Source organism: Drosophila suzukii, chromosome 3 (assembly GCF_043229965.1).
Source record: "Drosophila suzukii chromosome 3, CBGP_Dsuzu_IsoJpt1.0, whole genome shotgun sequence".
Classification (NCBI taxonomy): domain Eukaryota; kingdom Metazoa; phylum Arthropoda; class Insecta; order Diptera; family Drosophilidae; genus Drosophila; species Drosophila suzukii.
The window spans coordinates 87,919,191-87,938,205 of record NC_092082.1 but is presented as its reverse complement, the minus strand read 5'-3'; the positions used below and the strand labels follow the sequence as shown (position 1 = coordinate 87,938,205).

The 19,015-nt window shown below is 39.2% G+C and overlaps 2 protein-coding genes across 4 annotated transcripts in view; both read left to right on the top strand.

The window, feature by feature from the left end:
• The first annotated feature begins 208 nt into the window (after positions 1 to 208).
• Positions 209 to 9,482, top strand: Dnaaf5 (Dynein axonemal assembly factor 5). Of its 2 annotated transcripts, none has more exons than XM_036818352.3 (2): positions 209 to 493; positions 6,203 to 9,482. In XM_036818352.3, the coding sequence occupies exon 2, from the start codon at positions 6,813 to 6,815 to the stop codon at positions 9,342 to 9,344; it is 2,532 nt and encodes an 843-aa protein (XP_036674247.3). In that variant the 5' UTR covers positions 209 to 493; positions 6,203 to 6,812; the 3' UTR covers positions 9,345 to 9,482. The 2 variants fall into 2 exon arrangements, with proteins under 2 accessions (XP_036674247.3, XP_036674246.3); XM_036818351.3 differs by lacking the exon at positions 209 to 493 and adding an exon at positions 6,030 to 6,125.
• Positions 351 to 19,015, top strand: part of NK7.1 (homeobox protein NK7.1) — a 43,411-nt gene continuing 24,746 nt past the window's right edge. Inside the window, exon 1 of one of the 2 annotated variants that reach the window (XM_065865487.2) lies at positions 351 to 493. The gene's annotated coding sequence lies outside the window, so the exon portion shown is untranslated. Of the gene's footprint in view, positions 494 to 18,704; positions 18,842 to 19,015 lie in introns of those variants that run through there. The other variant, XM_065865488.2, reaches the window with a different exon arrangement.

Here is a 19,015-nt window from a genome sequence, read left to right as displayed (position 1 = left end):
TTCCTTTTCTTTCATTTGTCAATTTTTGTATCGTTTATTTTGTTTTTTTATTGGTTTTAAATGACATCGCCATTGGCAGTTGCGTTTTGTGTTTTTTCTGTATTCGCGGCAAAGGCTATTTAATTAGGGAAAGTGGATTAATTTGCAACTCGTTAGACTAATTAAGGATTATAATCAGCAGCGAAGCCAACGAGCCGTGTAAAACGTCAGCGAGTAAAAAGTGAGCTGGAAAAGGATAACAACAAGAAGTGAAAACAAAAGGAAACCAAAAGAAATTAAACTGAATAACAAAAAAAAGAGGCGGAAATACCACCACCACCCACATAAGGTGACCTTTGAAAGCCAAACTATAAATAGTTCAACCATAAAAACCGTTTACCCAACAACACGGCGAGGGGAGTAAAATCGTTTAATTGGATTTCCGATTTCCACCCACCACCTTGAGTCTTTCGGATACAATCATTGAAAACCGCCCGAGTGGCCCCCCCAAAAGGTAAGCAACGTTCTAAGCGGCCAATAGGTCATCACTTAAGTACAAGTTCTTGAAAATACCACACAATTCCCGGAATTCCCAGTGTCAGGTCAAGGCCAAAGGTTCTGCGTCTAGATAAGCAGCCAATCAGACTTATTTTTACGGCCTTTCAGTCACAATAAACACTTACATTATTTACACGTGGAATATTATATTTTTTTGATATTTACACTAGGCCTAACAGACTTGGGGGATTCACAAGGATTTTCACTGATAGTCTGCTTTCGACCCCTAGCCCTAGAATTAATCTCAATTACAAACTGCAAGCTTCACAACATTTATTCTTTTTCTAAGGCAATAATAACTAAACAAAGAATTTAAAAAAAAAGTTTTTAATGTTTTGACCTTTTTGATTTTTGTTTATTTTTATCAAGGTATATCATATGGTTATATCTTTATAAAAAGAGAAGTTAAAAACGAAAAAATATATATCCTTCTTAATAAATAGGGTTTACCTCTAGTTTTTTCACTGCAACAGGTCTAATAAATTTGCTTTTTCTTGTCAATCATTTATTTGAACATTTATGTGATATCACCATGCCAAGTCTAAAAATAATGGGGATCCACCTAACAGCAAAATATCATAAAATATAAAAAAGAAACAATTTTACATTAGAAAAGACCCCATTTTTTTTAATTAAACCCCCTATAAAAATGTCAACCGTTATTTGTTTGCATTAATTTTGTCGCATTCTAATATATCAGTGCAAATAGAAAGTCAAGCATTCGATTTAGAATTAATTGACCATCGAAACACGATAAATTACTTAAAATCTTATCTTATCAACCCATTTAGCTCTCGGTATAATACAGCGATATCAAATTAGTTAAATTTCTCTGTAATCACGTTGTTGACATATAATTAATTTCAATTTCATGATGATGCCGCTGCTTTTCGCCAGCTCTTGTAAATGTTGTTGATTTTGGTGTTTCCTGTACATTGATGACTCCGGTAAAATGTGCTGAAAATTCGTATTTATTCTGTCCCATTCCCAGTTTCATACCCATTTCCATTTCCATTCCCAAGCCCCTTGTCGTTGAACATATGGCCTGCCTCAGCACTCTGCCATTTATTACCAGTTTAGTAATCGCAATCGGGGAAACATTGCACTGTCAATTGCCGCAACTATACGGAATGTAAACAAATGATTGGGCACACATAATAATGCCAAAGAAACCCAATTATCAATGACTGCGCATTTATAAGTATAAACAAGCGAATATCGAGGGGTTCTGGGACGATAGGTAATCAATAGGTCCCTAGAATATCAGCCATAGAATCTTTTTAGGGAAACCATTGTTATAATAAAATTATAGATATATTTATTAGAATATTCAGTTTCCTATTGATTGAAGTACATTTAAGTTCTTGGTCAGTCCTATAAAAATGACTATCCTATTCGATCTTATAGTTATGTTTCCAGCTAACCGTACAAGCTAATTCATTTCATAGATACAGTCTGTGCTTGTGTTAATTACCATACCAAGCTAGATAACAGAAACTACTATGAGTGCGAAACGAGCTTTCTCTTTCGCTCGGGCTCTGAATCTCTATCTGAATCTGATATCTTCGGGGATGGGTTCCAGTCTCTGAAATTGTACCAGTCATCGTCCGAATATGCCATTTAATTGAGTCATGTCACGAGTATTAGGCATAATTAAAAGGCAATTTCATTCAGAGCCGCAGAATTATGTGTGCGAGAGCACTATGATATCTAATATCTGTGGCACAACAGGTCCGCATTTCGTACTGAAATTAATTAAATTGTTACTCAAACCGTTTTCTGATTGACTGACAGACGGCCTGACACTTGACGCGATGAATGAACGGATTGGATTGCCATGGCATGAAATAGCCTGGCCTGGAACTGGAACTGGTCAGTCTGGATCCGTATATATGTATGTATCGGCTATACGGTGGAAACTATGCGACTGCACAAACAGAACACGGGCTCAGCTCGGCCATTTGGCATTTGAATGGGCCCAGCGGCGATTACGCAAAAATGTAAATAGGAAAAATTATATGCAAAAACAGAAAAAACATTTGTAGCTCTCATTACAATCACACTCGGGCTGCCTTTGCCTGCATTTTTCACGCTAATAACGAGAATAAACAAATAATGAAAATAATGCAATGCCCATATTGAAAACAGAATGCATAAACAAATGGGTCTATAGCCCATTAATCGGCTCTCAACATTTTTGATATGCTTAATCACCAGTTATTCAATACAAGGGGGAAATAATTGCTCAATAAAAATTGTATTCTTTGCTGAATTGAAATTTTCAAGTTATTGGATGTTCAATTACATTTTAAAATTCTTTATTAATGATATATTATAATTAAAATGATAATCAATCTGTACTATAAATTCTTAACCATATTCCTTGTTGAATTCTCCAGTTGTTAATAATTTGTGTGAATAAATATGAAATACCATTTAAAAATGTATGTATGATTATTGCAATAACTGCACATTATACTTTCTTAAGATGGGTGTACCTATTCTTCTTCAAAATCTCTGTTTTTTTGGTACACTTTCTACTCTCCGAACCCAAATCATATCTTAAACTCTAGTATCGATCGTTCTTAAGTTGTTTATATCAATTGGACACTCAAGTCCCTCGTTTTGCAGTCACCTCAGTTGCTTATTAATTATGAGCCCAAAGAGTCGGCGAGCGGGACCAGTTCAAAGAGCCATTCAAGCCACCGGATCCAATCCCCGGTGCCTCAAAGTAGACCTACAAGTACCCAACAGACAGCTCCGGCAAATAAGCAACTAGGCAACCAGGCAACCAGCTCGCTCGACGATGGCAGACGGCGATTACAGCAGATGAGTCACGCAATTAAACGGCGCACATTAATGCGAAATGTCGTAGACCCACTTTATAAGGCGGGAAAAGGGAACCAGGAAGGGGGAACTGGGAACCTGGAGCAGGACTGGAACCCATCTTAATCCAGAGACTGACATCATCTCAGTTGTGGCACAAAAGTGCGACAAAATCCAAGCCATTAGGAGCGTTTCTAATCAGCGATTCCGAGAAATCAATCCAGTCCAAGTGACGCAGTCGGCAGTTCGTGGTCATTCACTTGAGCGGTCAGTTGGAAATAAAACTAATTAGCCCCGGGCCTTGCATGTGCCAGTGCAGCCTGCAATTCAATCAATATCAATTGGCGAATTTGCATTTAGCATTCAGCTCTCGGAGCGGTAACAAGTCCATTTAAGTGCTCGCACAGCGGGGCAAATTGCAACTGCCAGCGAGTTTTTCCGAGTTCGAAACGGCAGATACAGCTTATATGTGGCTAATTAATAATTATGACCATTATGAGCCAGTTGCTTGGTTTTTGGCTTTATCTGCGGATAGACAGCCACTGGCCAAACAAGTTCGGACGGCTTCCGCACTTTGCTGGCGCACAAGAAAAAAAATGTAACTTTTAATTGAAAACTCCTTTTTGGCCCGGGCAAAAAACGCATGCATGTGCGATGCATATATGCAGATGTATGTAAATACCGCATATGCTCAATTGCTTTCGAAAAGCCGATAAAAAAATATATATAAAAATAAATATAAATAAATTTGCACAGCATGGTTGTATGCGAATAACTTTGTTGTCGAGCCGAACTGGCCGACATCAAATCAAATTGAATGAGCGCGGTCCATTACTCTCCCAGTGATTTTGCCAAATGACTTCATTTCATATCAATTAAGTTTATTGTGCCGGTGTCTGCCGTCTCTGCTGCCCATAAAAAAACGCATGCCGCTTTTTACACACACACACACACACAGCTATAGATACAAATGCAAGGGGAACGCGGACGGATACTCGGATACTCAGATACATTGCCCTGCCCTGAAAACCGAACGAACCTGATTCATGCGCTTAATTGCTTTGGAGCGTGTGCCGCCTGCCGTCGCACACAAAAAGGTATGGAATCGAATTGTGCACACAAATGGGAGCAGCAAAACTTATGAGTTCGCCATTGTATCTGTATCTGTGTGTTTGCCCCGACGTATCTTTGTATCTGTACCGGCGCGCTGGCTTTCAATAAAAATGACAACAACAATTTTTGACAGTAGGTAGGGAGCCAGAGCAAGAGCAAAAGCAAAAGAAACGCTCATAAAATATGCCCGGCAAAACTGGGCACGCCAATCTAGCCAGCACAACCCTACAGATGGGATAACGAAAGGGAAATTGAATAAAAACAAGGAAAAAATATTCCACACACACGGGCATTAAATGAAATTCAAATGGAAAGATCAACATCGGATAGCAGTCAGGCTGCATACTTCACAATCTACGGATTATTATACACGGTTCCCTTTTCGTTGCCTCCACAACGAGTTGAAAACGGGCGATCTTGAAATTCCCACAGTCCATCATAACGTTGAGAAACTTTTTATACCTTATCATAACATTAAAATAATGTATGGTATATGGGCAAAACCATATATGAGTTCTTGGGTAGCAACATTTCCATTATCTCAATTTTGTATTTCTAATTGTCTCTGTCAAATTTAGATGTCGAAGAAGATAACAAATACATTGTATCGATTTCAAGTTCTAACAAAATTTATTATATTAAAATTAACAATAAAAATAAACATATTTTACAATAAATATTAATGCTCTTGTTTTTTGGTGATAATAATTTTTACTGAGAAATCTAATTTAATACAATGAACACCTTGACAAAAGATTTGATTTCCGATGTTTAATATTTTGTAATACCTCATCAAAACAAAAACTTGTTTCTAATCTCTTATCATTCATAATTGTAAACAAAACAAAATATGCTAATCATGAAACTCAATCTCAGCCTATAGTGCCATGTGTTCATTATTAAAACCAATGCAAATTAAATCAAATTAAAAATTTCAAGAGACAGATCTTCCCACGAGATTCATTAAATCGGTTAATTATAATATCATGCGATATCGATAGTGCCATTTCTCTGCTTATCTGCGACCAAACCCACATTCTTCGTGTGTGCTCATTATAACCCTAATTTCGGTGACCCACAAATGCAATTAAGTTGCGATAAAAATAGACATTTTATGTGATTTCCCTCCATCAAACACCCTCAATCAGTCAATCAGTCAGTCAGTCAGTCTGCCATTCGGTCGGTCGCCTGGTGAGCAAACCGCTGTGGCGGCAATCAATCTTAGATATTGTCGTTCTGTTGGACTGATGTTGATAAGGAACGACATCGCAATTAGATAGCCCGCTCCCCAGATAAGCGAATATGCGCCACGAGCGGCCCAGAACAGAAACTTTTATGGATCGCCGCCCAGAGCCGAACTCATAAAAGACAACTCAAACTGCCTGCGCTCCCCTGCTTTTTTCCAGAGAAATTTCATTTATGGCTCCGGTTAATTAGCTGGGTAAATAAACGACAGCAGTACAAACAAACCAAGAGCTTTTTTTGAAAATTCGCGCCATATCGTAGCTTTCCAGCACTCTTTTTGCCAGGTTTTACAATACTTTTCGGCACAAAAACAGCTGACAGTTTCAGTATTTTGTTTGCGGCACGTTGTCGGGTAATTTTGTTTGGGCGAAATAAACAATAATATTGTAGAAAAAACCCGAAGAGTGCGTTTTCTTTTGTGTAGTCATAGCAACCGGCGTGTTTGTTGTTTGACTAACGTTTAAACATTCTCGTTTTGCAGCTGAAAAGAGCTAACTGAAAATCACACGCATCTCAAGCAACCGGCAAAAAGTATCTTCGGGGTTCTGGAGCTGAAGAGAATCTTGTTTAGACCAAATAATAAGTGTGAAGTATTATATTCGCAACAAAAATATCTGATATCTGCATTAAAACCCACGAATTCAAGCTAAGAACTACAATATTCGCAAGAAAATTATAAACGTTAATCCAGTAAGATACAATACGTAATTTATGAGATATACGAAATCTACAGAAGAATTATAAATAAATCGTCCAAAAAAATCGTCAAAAAACCGAAATATCTAAAACTTTAATGGAAAATTGTCTTCAAACAAAAAGAAAAAACAAAAATAGTGGTTAGAAACTCCAAAGATCAGTTTAAACTACATGATAACTAAACTTATCCAAAAGAAAGAACATCAATTGAATCTTGTAGACCAGCATTAAAATCCGGAACCAGATCTATATATTTTGCTTGAGTTTAAGAAGTGCGAAGATACATGATTAGAGTTTAAAGGAACACGAAGATCATCTATATAAGTCTGAAGAAATAAGAGGATATATATTTTTTGTTTCATAATAAATGAAATTGGATAACAAATCATTCCATCATGAGCTTTGAAATTGATACACAGAAGATTTGTGAGGAGCTTCAGAGCACTGACCGCCGTCTGAAGACCAACGTTCTGGGACAATTACGTGACCAGATACAAAATGCATCGGAGAACGTAACCACAGAGAAGATAGCCCAGATCTTCGATCAACTATACCTACATCTATTGAAATCCTACGATGACCGCTTTGAAAGTGTTCGCGATCATGCCGTTCAAGCGGTAAATGCTTTCCTCAACCGACTGCCGCCCATGGATTTTCATCTAATGAATGTGGTTTCCACACTGGCGGAACGAATGGGAAAAGCCGAAACCCTCGAACCCAGCGAGGAGATTCGCCTGCTCTACATTGCCCAGCTGCATTTGATGGTGGGCCAATATGCAAAGATGGGTAACGTCGGCGTCTTCAGGGAGTGCTATCCCCTGGTGGTCAAGATTCTGATCAAGTCCATTAAGGATGACTATCCGGTTGTTCAGCGCGAAGGATGTTCCACAATAGTTAGTCTCTCTCGAGTGGCTGAGACCCAGGAGCTGCGTCCTTTTACGGAGTCTTTACTGGTACCTCTTTATAGCATGCTGAATCACAAACATGCCCAGGCCAGGATTTCGGCGGTTGAGGCCATCGCCAGACTGAGTCTTCACATAGACGCCAGTGGTGAAGGCATGAGGAGGCTCTTCAACGAGGTCTCCCCTCTTCTGATGGACACAATGCCCTTGGTTCGCCGTGAAGTCGGTCAGATGGGCATCCTCATGCTACTGCAGCTTTTGGATCGCTATTCCTTTTTTGAGAGAATCCTACCCCTGGTCTTGTGCTGCCTCAAAGACGACTCTCCGGAGGTTCTGAATCACATCTACCCCCAGTGGCTGAAGTGTGGCGAACTGTATTTCGATGAAAATGAAGCCGAGATGACGCAACAGGAGATCAGCGATCTGCCAGCTGAGAACTATCCAGAGGATGTCAAGCGTCCTACTATAGGATGTCGCGGCTTGGTGCAGCGTTCTTTGAGATTGTTGCAACTTATAACCCGAGAAACTGGTGACTGGAAGGATAATGTTCGTCTGCACTCCTTGAAGCTCCTGTATCAATTTGTCCTGCATGCCGAAGCTGCAATGACAGCCAAATTCTTTGAGATCTACGGAGATTTGGCCCATGCCTGTGTCGATCCTGTTCCAGAAGTCAATGCGGAAGCTGCCAAGGTGGCTGATTTGATGGGTCGTTTACTGTCGTACGATGCCTGGATAGATCACGGTTTTGATGGCCTGGAGCGTAATGCCCGGGAGTCCTATATGAGATGTTTCTACCACATGTTCAGCGCTTCCCTGGGTGGCACATACGACCAACTGATGAAGTTGGCCAGGCTCCTGCGCAGCACCGACTATTCGCACACCCTAAAACCAGGTTTCCAACTCTATATACTCAAACTCTTGGATACCATTTTGGATAAGTCACAGAAGATCAAACCTGAAGAGGATGAGCTGCAGGATCTCTACGAGTCAGTCTATGTAAGTGGCGTTAAGGTCATGGCCTTGTCCTATTCCCTCAACAGCCACGGAAACGAAGATGTCAATCGAGGTCAATTGCTGATCGAAAGAATTGTGCAGCTCGAAGAAACTACGGTGGCCAAAATTCACGAACGTTGGTTCCATTTGGCCCTCAGAGATGTGGAAAATCTGGATGCTAGTTTGGACGATAATTCTGAACCTGTGATGCTGCTAGATGGCTTGATAAACATGTGCCACTTGCGAGCCACATACATAGATGATCTTATGGAAAAAGTGAAGGTGGTCTTTGAGCATTGCTCCGATAGTGCTCAAGTGAAAATCTTCAGCAGTCTCTCGATGGCAACGCTATTTTGGTCGAAAACAATGAATGTAGATCATCAAAGCAGCACTCAGAAATTGAAGGTCTTTGTATCGCAAATTGTGGAACCCTATTTGACCTGGAAGGCTGGATCGAATGCTGAGGCCATGAGATCCCTGGCCATGGCTACTTTGTGTGCCTTGGCCCAGGGAGCCAAGGAAGAAGCTGTGGATGTTTTGCCTGCTCTGGCCAAACATATGCCCAGTTTACTCGAAGATCGTAATGTAACCACACGGCATTATGCCATCAAGGCGGTGGTTTACTTCCGGGATATGTCTGTGGAGGACTTGAAACCATTGGCTTATGCCACCATGCAGCGCATGGATGATCCTTCAGCTGGGATTCGTGTCCTGGCCGCTCTGGCTGTGGGCAAATTGAAGCCGAAGTTCAGTGATTCGGAAAAGGAAGCGGAGCACGAGAAGGAGGTCTGGGCTGCTTTTGTAACCCGTGCCATGGATCTGCTGTTGCTCTACCACGAGAGCCCCGAAAAGGACATCAAGGCAGCTGTGGAAGTCACCCTCAAGGTGCTGGCCCAATCCCATCCAGAAGCCTGGGAGGATCGCTTTAAGCGAGCCCTATGTATGGTCCAGAAAAAGGATCAACTCAACGAGCTCTACGATAAATTAACCATCAACGACGAACCAGATCCTGAAGCTTCAACTACAGAATAAAATCTGATTCACTTTTTTATTACATTTAAAATTGAATAAGTTATTTTTCCTTATATCCATTGTAATTTTCCAAAGTGTGTACTTTTTCCAAATCATATCATTCACTCTCAAATAAATTAATATGTTCGGCCAAACAAATTTCCCTTTACAATTTCTAGTTTACACTCTGGCAATTGCCTCAATTGACTAAGTACCAAAAACTATTGTAAACAACGCCCCAAACTATAAAGTAAAATCTGGGCAAGCAAATTCTGGCAAATCTCTTGTTTATTTTGCCATGGCCAAAAATAATCCGTTTGATGATGAATTGGGGTTGCATATAGGGAGAAGCAAAAAGCATCAAAAACTGCAATTAATATACAGCACGATATTGGGTTAAATACTTGATAAATATACGAGTTTATAAATAGCCGGAAATCGGAGCAGATTGCATATCGTTGGAAAAACTATAAAAAAAGAACCAAAAATACTGCAAATCGTTTTATGATAGGGTATAGTAATTAAGCAAATTCCTTCGTATATGCGGGGAAACATTTTTTCAGACCTCTCAATCAATAAACTGCAACAATTAAAGGCTGTAAGTTTTTTTGTTAAGTGAAATTACCATTTTAATAATCCGCAGGATTAACGAATCCTGCAAAATGTTGCATAACTTTCAGCGCAGCCCATTAAACTGCATTCGTTGCCGCATCGCGATGGGTTTTTCAATCAGCAGGCAAGCCGACCCAATTCCCGGGCAACGGAAAAACTAATGTGCGACGCTATGTAGCCGAAAAGTTTGCTCACTATATTAAAACAATTTGTCAAATTAGGCAAAATGTACAAGTTTCTAATTAAAATACCCACACGCGCGCACACGAGTTTCTGGCTTCGTTATAGGGATGGGGCACACAAGTACAGTAAGCCCTCGAATGTGGGAAGCTCAGAGTTTAAATTTAAGATATATGTAATTTCGTCATTTATAGGATAATAACAAAATTCCTAAAATATTTGAGATTTTGGATAACTTAACAAAGTCCTAAGGCTTTTTGTGCATCTATCACCGCTAAAACAACAAGTATCCTTTTTATAAAGTTCCAAATTATATGTTTTTCTGGTCCTATTATAATAATAATAATAATAATAATATACTATACTATAATAAATACACAAGAGCAAACAATATTATATTAAAAATATATTTGCCTAACCTACAACAATTATAATATTGAAAATAGATTGAGACATAGATACATGCCATATGATAGGCCAAGAAAATAAATATCTAAAATGAAAACCTCTTTTAGAGGTCCCACTGTAAATACACTCGCATATCGACAAAGTTCAGATGGCGCCACTTCGAATGAGTGTCTCCATCTCTTTCTGTGCACTTAATTGCTGGCAAATGAGCGTCAGGAGCTTTTTTCGCATGCGAGTTTGCATGGTTACTGATGGATGGAACTGGAAATGGGGGAATGATATAGAGTACATATACCAACGAGTGTGTGTTTGGGGCAAACACACATTCAAAATGACTAACTGCAAATAAATGTAAGCAGCCGCCTGGGTATCCTTGGCTGATTTGTTGCTGCTGCTCACTTAATTAATTTTATTTAACATTTTTGCCGGGTCTAATTATAACATATTTTGGCAATTAGAACCTCTCTTCTTTGCCGGCGCTGATCTTTATGGCGGGATATATTCAATTAAAATAAATGCCAGGTCCCAAAGAGTTGCGGGCGGTAATGGCTAGCTCTCCGCATTGTTATGGCCAGGCACATTTAACTAATTATGCCGAACTCCGGGCTTCAAAGACAGTCGACTGTGGACTCTGCAAACGAAGCGGACTCACAGAGGGCGGCGGCCACCCACAGACGTCAGTTGTCAGTTTAATTAATCCCTTTCAGTGGCAGACAGATGCCGAACTGCAGCTACACGGAGAGAAAAAAGGATAAGATGGGAAAAATATTTAAATGCTTGGCATAATGAAATAATAAAATAAAGGAACATCTTAAATCATCATCAAAACAGAATATCTTAACTGCTATAATTAAGAAATAAAATATATTTCTAACGACATTTCAAAAAATGTAATACATTTTTCCATCATTACAAATGTGAGACTTTTATTTAGTAATCCTTAAAGGAATGTACATCATCTGGAAATACTCTATTAAAATATTAATATTACATTATAATAAAATCAAATGAAACTTAATAAAATGATGTAGATTTTATTTGATTATGCATTAAAGTTTACTGATAAGGATAATGCACACATAAGTTTTCCCCTAAAGAATTCGCGATTAATTATTCTGAAATAGGGTGCCACCTTCTGGACTTTCTCGCAGTGCACCGCGGATGGCACACGGCAAATAAACAGTTATAAATAGCAGGCATGAGCAGACCAGGACCTGCGGACCTGGCCAAGGACCACCGAGCACTCCATACCCATCCTCATCGCCGCCGCTTGTGGCGCACAAATTAAATGCTACATTCAATGCCATTTCGAAATCATTTCGAGTGCCCCGGCCCGGTGGGTTTTTCGGGTGGATTTTCCGGTGGGGTCTGGGTCTGGGTTATATTCGGTTTGCCAGGGCCTGCCTGTCTGAAGGACGCACAAAAGTTGCCAGCCCTCGACTTCTGCCGCAATTGAATTTCACTGGGGCAAAAAAAATAAGTTAAGCCGCATGCCTTCTGCCCTTCTCGGCTTTCCTCTGTCGGCGAGCTTGCAATTTGAAAATTACTTTCATTACGTTTAAAAGTTCATTAAAATTTCACATCCCTGAACCGTCCATTTTCGTTTCGCATTTTCCATTCGGCAGTTGTCAGTTGTCCTACCTATTTACACACTTGACTGGCCCAAAAATCAAGGGGGAGTGATTTATAGATATATCTGACCTATTTGGCCGGAATATATAGATGGCCATGGTACTTTGACCCTATCAATGGATTCCGTTAATTGAGATACTTTTCGCTTCTGGTTGCAGTATGCATTATGCAAGCAAATTAACTGACTTAACGTTACAATTAAACCACTGGCATGGCAACTGGAATTGTGTAACAATGTCATGGAAAATGGTAAAGGACAAAAGTGATACAGTGAGGGAAAATTAATTTATTACAGGTCTATAAGCAATGCGAATTTTAAAATTAAAACACAGGGAACTATCTTATAAGCTTATCCTAGCTGCTAAAACTAAATGAATGAAATATATATATATATATATGAAATATATTTTTAACATGGTTATATTAAAAACAATTTGGGGTTCTATATTATAATTTTTAGATGAGACCATATAAGTTCTGTTTTCAATTCCCGCCCTTCAGAATTTTCTGAAATGTTCTTTTCCCAGTGTGTCGCCTAATAAAACATCCCCGAACAAATGGGCAGCGATGAGCGATGAACGATAATTAAATAGCGCCTCATGCTCGAGTTACCATCCTTATCCTGCCGAAACTTTGAGTGGCGCCCTTAGCAATTAGGGTGCTGCCGCTGGCTACCACTAATAAAAATGGGTGGGATCGGGGGCATCCTTGTCATCGCCTCATGCTGAAGTTCTCTGCGAGCGGAGCTCGCTTCATTTGCTCCAGCTTCGCTTATTTCCACTTAAATGCTTAATTATAATTGAGTTTTATGTACAGCGAGCCAAGTAAAACTGTCTCTGAGCAGTGCAAAAGCAGTGGCTTCCTGGCAGCGCGTACTTGAAATTAAATACAAATAATCTTTTGACTCCTTGTTGCCCCGCCCCCGCCTGGAAAACGAGGTCCGGGGCTCGAGGTCCGCGGCTCCTCTGCTCCCATTTGGCGTTGTTTTAATTACGTCTTAATGCCAACGCTTAAATGGGGGGCTGAAGTAGAAGCAGAAGAAGGTTCAATGCCTTCCGAGCTGTGCGTATCAATTCAGCGTTAATTGCTCGCCAGTCCCCCAGTTCCAGTCCTCCACCCAATCCCGTCCTGCGAGCGAAATCGGATAAACTGGAATGGTGCGAAAGCCATTTCGGCAAAGGTTTTTATTGATTTTTGTGCAGAGTCTGACGGCCCCGGGAACATTGGAACCAAAGGGTTAATTGGGTTCATTAAGGTAAAGGTTTTACAAAAGGGATCTTAAATTTCCATATTAAGATTATATATATTTTTGGATTATATGAAAAAAAGTTTTGAGGGTTCTATTAATATCCCAAAAAATATATTTAATATTAAAATTATAAGCTAGTCCCCCTTGAAATTGATGGAGAAAGTATTATTAACGTTAATATTAACATTATATTAACTTTTACTTATATGTTAAAGATGAAAATATTTATTTCCCTGAGGATAATTATAATAATAATGACACCCTAAACCACTGTGTTCGATTGTGCTTAATTATGGGAATCTTGCCAGACAATGAAGGAAAGTCTGAATTGGATTTGGAATGGCTGGGGATGGCACCATCATCGGAAACTGCTCATCAAGGAGCGGAGCTAACTGCCAGACGAGCGTCGAGTACCATCGGGCCACTCACTCGAGAGCTCCGACTTCGACTTGGCCCATGTATCATTATTATGATGATGATGCCTGCGAGTGTTTATTTTTGGTAGTTGGGATCTGGGGGAGACGGGCCTTGGGTGCAGGGATCCGGGATCGGGAATCGAGGAACTGGGAACTGGGAACACAGTAGGCAGCGCCAGCAGTTTTTGTTAATGTTCGCATTAATGTTGTCATACTGCGCGGGCTCTCATTTACTGGGAAATGTCGAGAAATGTGCGAGGGGATCCGGCGACTGATGGCAACGTTGCTGGCATTAATTAAGCATGTTTGACTGTGAATGTCAACAGCAGAAAATGCCGTTCTGTGCATGTGTTTGGCTCTCTTGGTGCACACTGGAAAAAAATGGGGTACCAAGTCCTGGTAAAAATTTAAATTCTAATATTACATTTTAATGGTGTACAAAGATAAATCTGACCTAGATTGATAATATCTTATAATGAATTCGTAAAACAAAGTTACATATTATCCTAAGGGACATAAATGAAACTATTTTCCTGTAAAATGTAATATAATATATAATATCTTTTTATGAAATCATAAAACAAAGTTTCATATTATCCTATAACAAGAACTAGAATAAAACTATTCTCCTAAAGAATATGTGGCTATTCAACAACAAATTACATATATTTTTGTTCTGGTTAGAACATAAATATTTTAATAATTTTTTTGTAAAACATATAATCCTTAGTAATTTAATCGAATTATTTAGTTTCTTAATTATACTAAATTATACCATTCCACGTATCTTCTCTACTCATATATAACTATGGAATTAGGGTGGGTTTTACCTTCGTATTATCTTCCTTAGATATCGAAATCCCCCATTATTATTTTCCCAAGTGTAAATGTGCTAGTGCGTTGACAGGCGGACGACTGACAGGCTTTTGCACGGGGCGTGACAACTGCGCTCCCCCTTCACTATCAGCTTTCTCCAGTGTCGCTTGCGCTACGTAATTAAGTGACGCAAGTCAATTTATTTTGCAATTAATCATTAATTTATGCGTACGGAAGTATAATTGACTCATATTTCACCGGGCAGGGATGAGATCGCCCCGCAAAGAGATGCCAAATATTGGGTGACAGAAGAGTTATCAAATTTCGCAGTGGCCAGAAGAGATAATGGCCAATCTCTACAGAATATTTCCACTCACTTAATATTGCGCAGCCACAGAATTAATTCCATAAAGGTATTGAATAATACCCTTGCTCCTTATTTTAGTATTTTTTTTTGTTTCCCAGGAATAGGCCTTATCATTAGGTCTGAGATTAATGTTTCCCATGTTGTTTTGAAGCCAGCTTGAAGGGTTCTGTCTCTCGAGCCAATCCAATACTGTAATACAATACTACACTTCGATTTGGAAACCTTTAATTTAAAGCCTACACAATTAGTTCATTCGCTGTTTACATTTCAAACGACTTGGTTCGAAAAAGTTTAGTGAATCTAAAATCTGAAAAGTTATTCGAAATAGGGTTGAGTACAATAAGTATAAGTGAAGACGATTCAACCTATTGTAAAACATTTCTTTAAAAATTTAAGTTTAATTAATGTTATTTAAATAAATCAACTCTAAAAGTATGAATAGAATATTTTCCGTTCAAATAATATTATATTTAGTAAATTTAAAATCTGAAAAGTTCATTAAAATAGGATTCAGTGCCAGAACTACAAATCTAAGCGTTTCCACCAATTCTAAAATATTTCCTAAAAATTCAATTGGTAAGTTGTTATTTTCAACTTATCATAAAATCCTACTAGGTAATTTCTCAAAAATTTGGATAAAATATTTTCCGTTCAAGTGAAATTATGTGAAAACTTTTCATATTTCATGAAGTTGTTTGTTAAAAGTTTTTGCATACTTCATGTGCCACTCCGTTGATTGATTGACAAACTGATGGATGAACTGTAACTGCAATGTAAATAATCGATGTCACATGGGAAATAATGCATTAATTTAAAACATTCCATTCGTATGCGTTCGTTTGACAATTAAGAGCAAACTAGCAATACAATCCAATCGGAGCCAATCCAACATGTGGTCCAATTGGAGGGCAATTAGTCGGGTTCGGCGACCTTTGACCCACTTTGCGATATGGCCAACGGATAGGGGCACTGGGCCTACTTGTGGCGGATTCAAAAGGGAATTATAATAATGGCAGTAATGAGAAGTGGGGGCCATTGTCGCGCGCCCATTTAAAAGATCATCAATCATAGGCAGTTAGTTAATTGCGAAGAGTTCTCTTTCCCCTTACTTTTTTCATCTTCTTTTTTTTTTGTGGACAAAGGAGCGGCTAATGGCCGGGCCAAAAAACTGCAAAAAAAAAACGAAAACGCTTAGCGAATAAAATGCCGCAGCAAATTAAAAAATAAAGCTTGAGCACGCCAACTTTGCTGACCCAAAGTTCAAGTGAAATAAGCCATGACAAGCGCCTTTCGCTCCCCTCCTCAACCAGCATTTCTTTCCCCCAAAAACTCAAGGACCCTTGGCGAAAAAGCTTTAAAGGCAAATTGCCTCAAAGTTTTGACTTATTCTTGGAGCACTTCCAGCCGAAAATCGATGTGGAAATATAAAGAGATGGGAATAGATGGGAAAAAAATATATGAAATGCCAGCGAGGGCGAATTATGACAGGAAACATTTCGAACGGAAATGAGCCTGCCGGCACTTCCGGCTCACAGCCAGTTCTATATGGCCAAAACGCAAACATAATTAGCTGACATTTTCACTCATTTCGTGTCGTTTCAATTGCTCCCTTCCGCGCTAATGAGCACCACCCAATCACCCCATCCACCCCAAACCACCCAGTCCGGTATCCACTCAACAGTTGTCCACATCTAGCTGTCACTCAGCGCAGACTTCACTGCGTCTAACCTTTTCAGTTACCCCTAAAAAGGCGTCAGCAAAACAACCCTCGCAGACGCATCCAGCAAAAATAACTTGAAAATTGCGCAGCATTTATAATCTGTCTTTGATTTATATAACGATTTCCGTTCCAACTACGAATGGGTACACTAGGAAAAATCACATAATAAACCGCAAAATGATATTAAATCTATAACTTAAAATTATAATCATGGTATTAATCTATTTGTTTTTATTGCTTATTATTTTTGGAACACATCTTAACTACTAAATTAAAGATTACCAAAGAAAAGGGAAGATGAAATACTTCAAATATAAATCTAAAATATCGAATTTGGGCTATAGTTTTTATTAAATCTGGTTAATTATTTCCAAGCCCTTGTTAGTATTTTGTTTTATTTTAAGATTCAAGAACACTAAGCTGAGAAAACATCTCCCAAAGCATTAATCCGACACTCAAGAAGTTAGCCTTTGTATAATAACAATTTCGAGTGGAACCCCCAGAAATCCGAAACCCTGATGGATAGATTTTTGTGCAGTGGCTGTGTGTGTGTATTTGGGACTTGGTCCACCCTTCGCTGGCTGCTTTATATGCTGACTTGACAATAATGGCACAAACACACATCCCAGCCCGCTGAGAACGTGCCACTGGCAGTTGGGGCTCCCTGATCCGCTCCACAAACTGGCCCCAAACTTAACTTGGCCCGACTGAACTGGTCGTGGCAGCACAATGACATGAATTCAATATAATAAATAAAATATAATGCTGTCAATAAAAATAAATAAATATAACATCAACAACAGCAGCAGCAACGGAAACAGAAGCAGAAACAGCACCGAAAGCAGTGCAAAAGTTTAAGACTTCGCCGGGGGAATTGTAGATTGAAGAGCTTAAATGCTACGCTCAAAATAGCTACGTAATGTTTGTGTGCTCTGCAGATTTGGCTCCGCAGAATGGCAGCCATTTACCTTGGGTTTCCGTGGGTGTGGCATGGCTTGGGGGCAGGATATGTGTAGGAATTTCCCCGCAGAAGTAACTCTGTAATGTTAACTGACTAGGGACTGTGATTCACCTTGAGCTGGGTGTGTGTGACCATTATCCTTTGCCATTTGGCGGCATTTATTTTATTAGCTCTTACTCCTAAGTGGTTTACTTTTGAGGAATGGGTAGCCGATTTGCGCCAAAGTATTTAGGGGTAGTGTTGGAAAATGGTGAAAAACAATTACTTAAATAGAAAATTTACAATCAAAGCCAATAATCATGGTAAATTACCTAGTTTTATGAGTATTTCTTTTCTTAGTACTAACTAAACCGATAAACATCCCTCATATTTCATTTAATAAACGAAAATACCTTCCATTGAATGCAATTTATAAACACTAAAATCCTACATATCAGTTCCAAAGTCGTTGCTATGAAAATATAATAACAAATTCAGTAGCCAGTTTGCTGATCCAATTTGACAGTCATAACTAGTTATTTTCACCCGTGTGGGAAAACACAGCCAATCCACAACAAACCGAAAACACCTGAATAAAACATTCCCTAAATTGCAACTCTCGTTGCAATTGCTCGGATCGAAATCGGCCACCCCGAAAGAAAAGTTCACAATTGCCACTTTTCACACACTCACTCACTTTTTCCGACAATCGTTTTCAGCATTTTATGATTTATTTATGCAGCCATGTTGGCTGCACTTCCACTTCCATCGTAGAATATAGAATAAAGTAATTCGAATCGAAGTTGGCTGGGCAAACGTAGCTGGAAAATCCCACAAAATAGCTGACAACAATAATAGTTTGATATATAAAATATATATGTAGTGAATATTATTGGCATAGAGTAATCAAACCCTGCTCTTAGTATTCCAAACGTTTGCCTTCGTACGAGTTGTCAAGTTTTGTGCGACTTTAACTTTGGACTCTGATTCAATTGTTGGCCCGTCTGACTCTCGGTCAAAGTGCTAACCCAATTTGGAGTGAAAAAGTAAAAGTTTATTTCATTTTAATTTGTGCGAGTCGAGTCTGTGTGTGTGTTCTATTAACTTGTTTTGCCCTTGCCAGGAAAAAAGTTTTCAACGAAAAAAAAAACCTGAAACTAGCAAAGGATTGTGCACATGTGAGTATCCCTGGAAAATGAAAACAATTAAGGCACACGAAACACGAACAAATTTCCAAGGAATTGCGCTAGTCTCTGCGGCAACGGTTAATGTAAATTCATTTAAAATTGCTTAGCACACGGGGGTGATGGGTGGTGCTCTCCACCTGCCCGCGACTGTCGATGGTGAGTGCC

Coding starts and splice junctions, on each gene's coding strand:
- Dnaaf5 (XM_036818352.3), top strand. CDS start 6,813: ATGAGCTTTGAAATTGATACACAGAAGATTTGTGAGGAGCTTCAGAGC.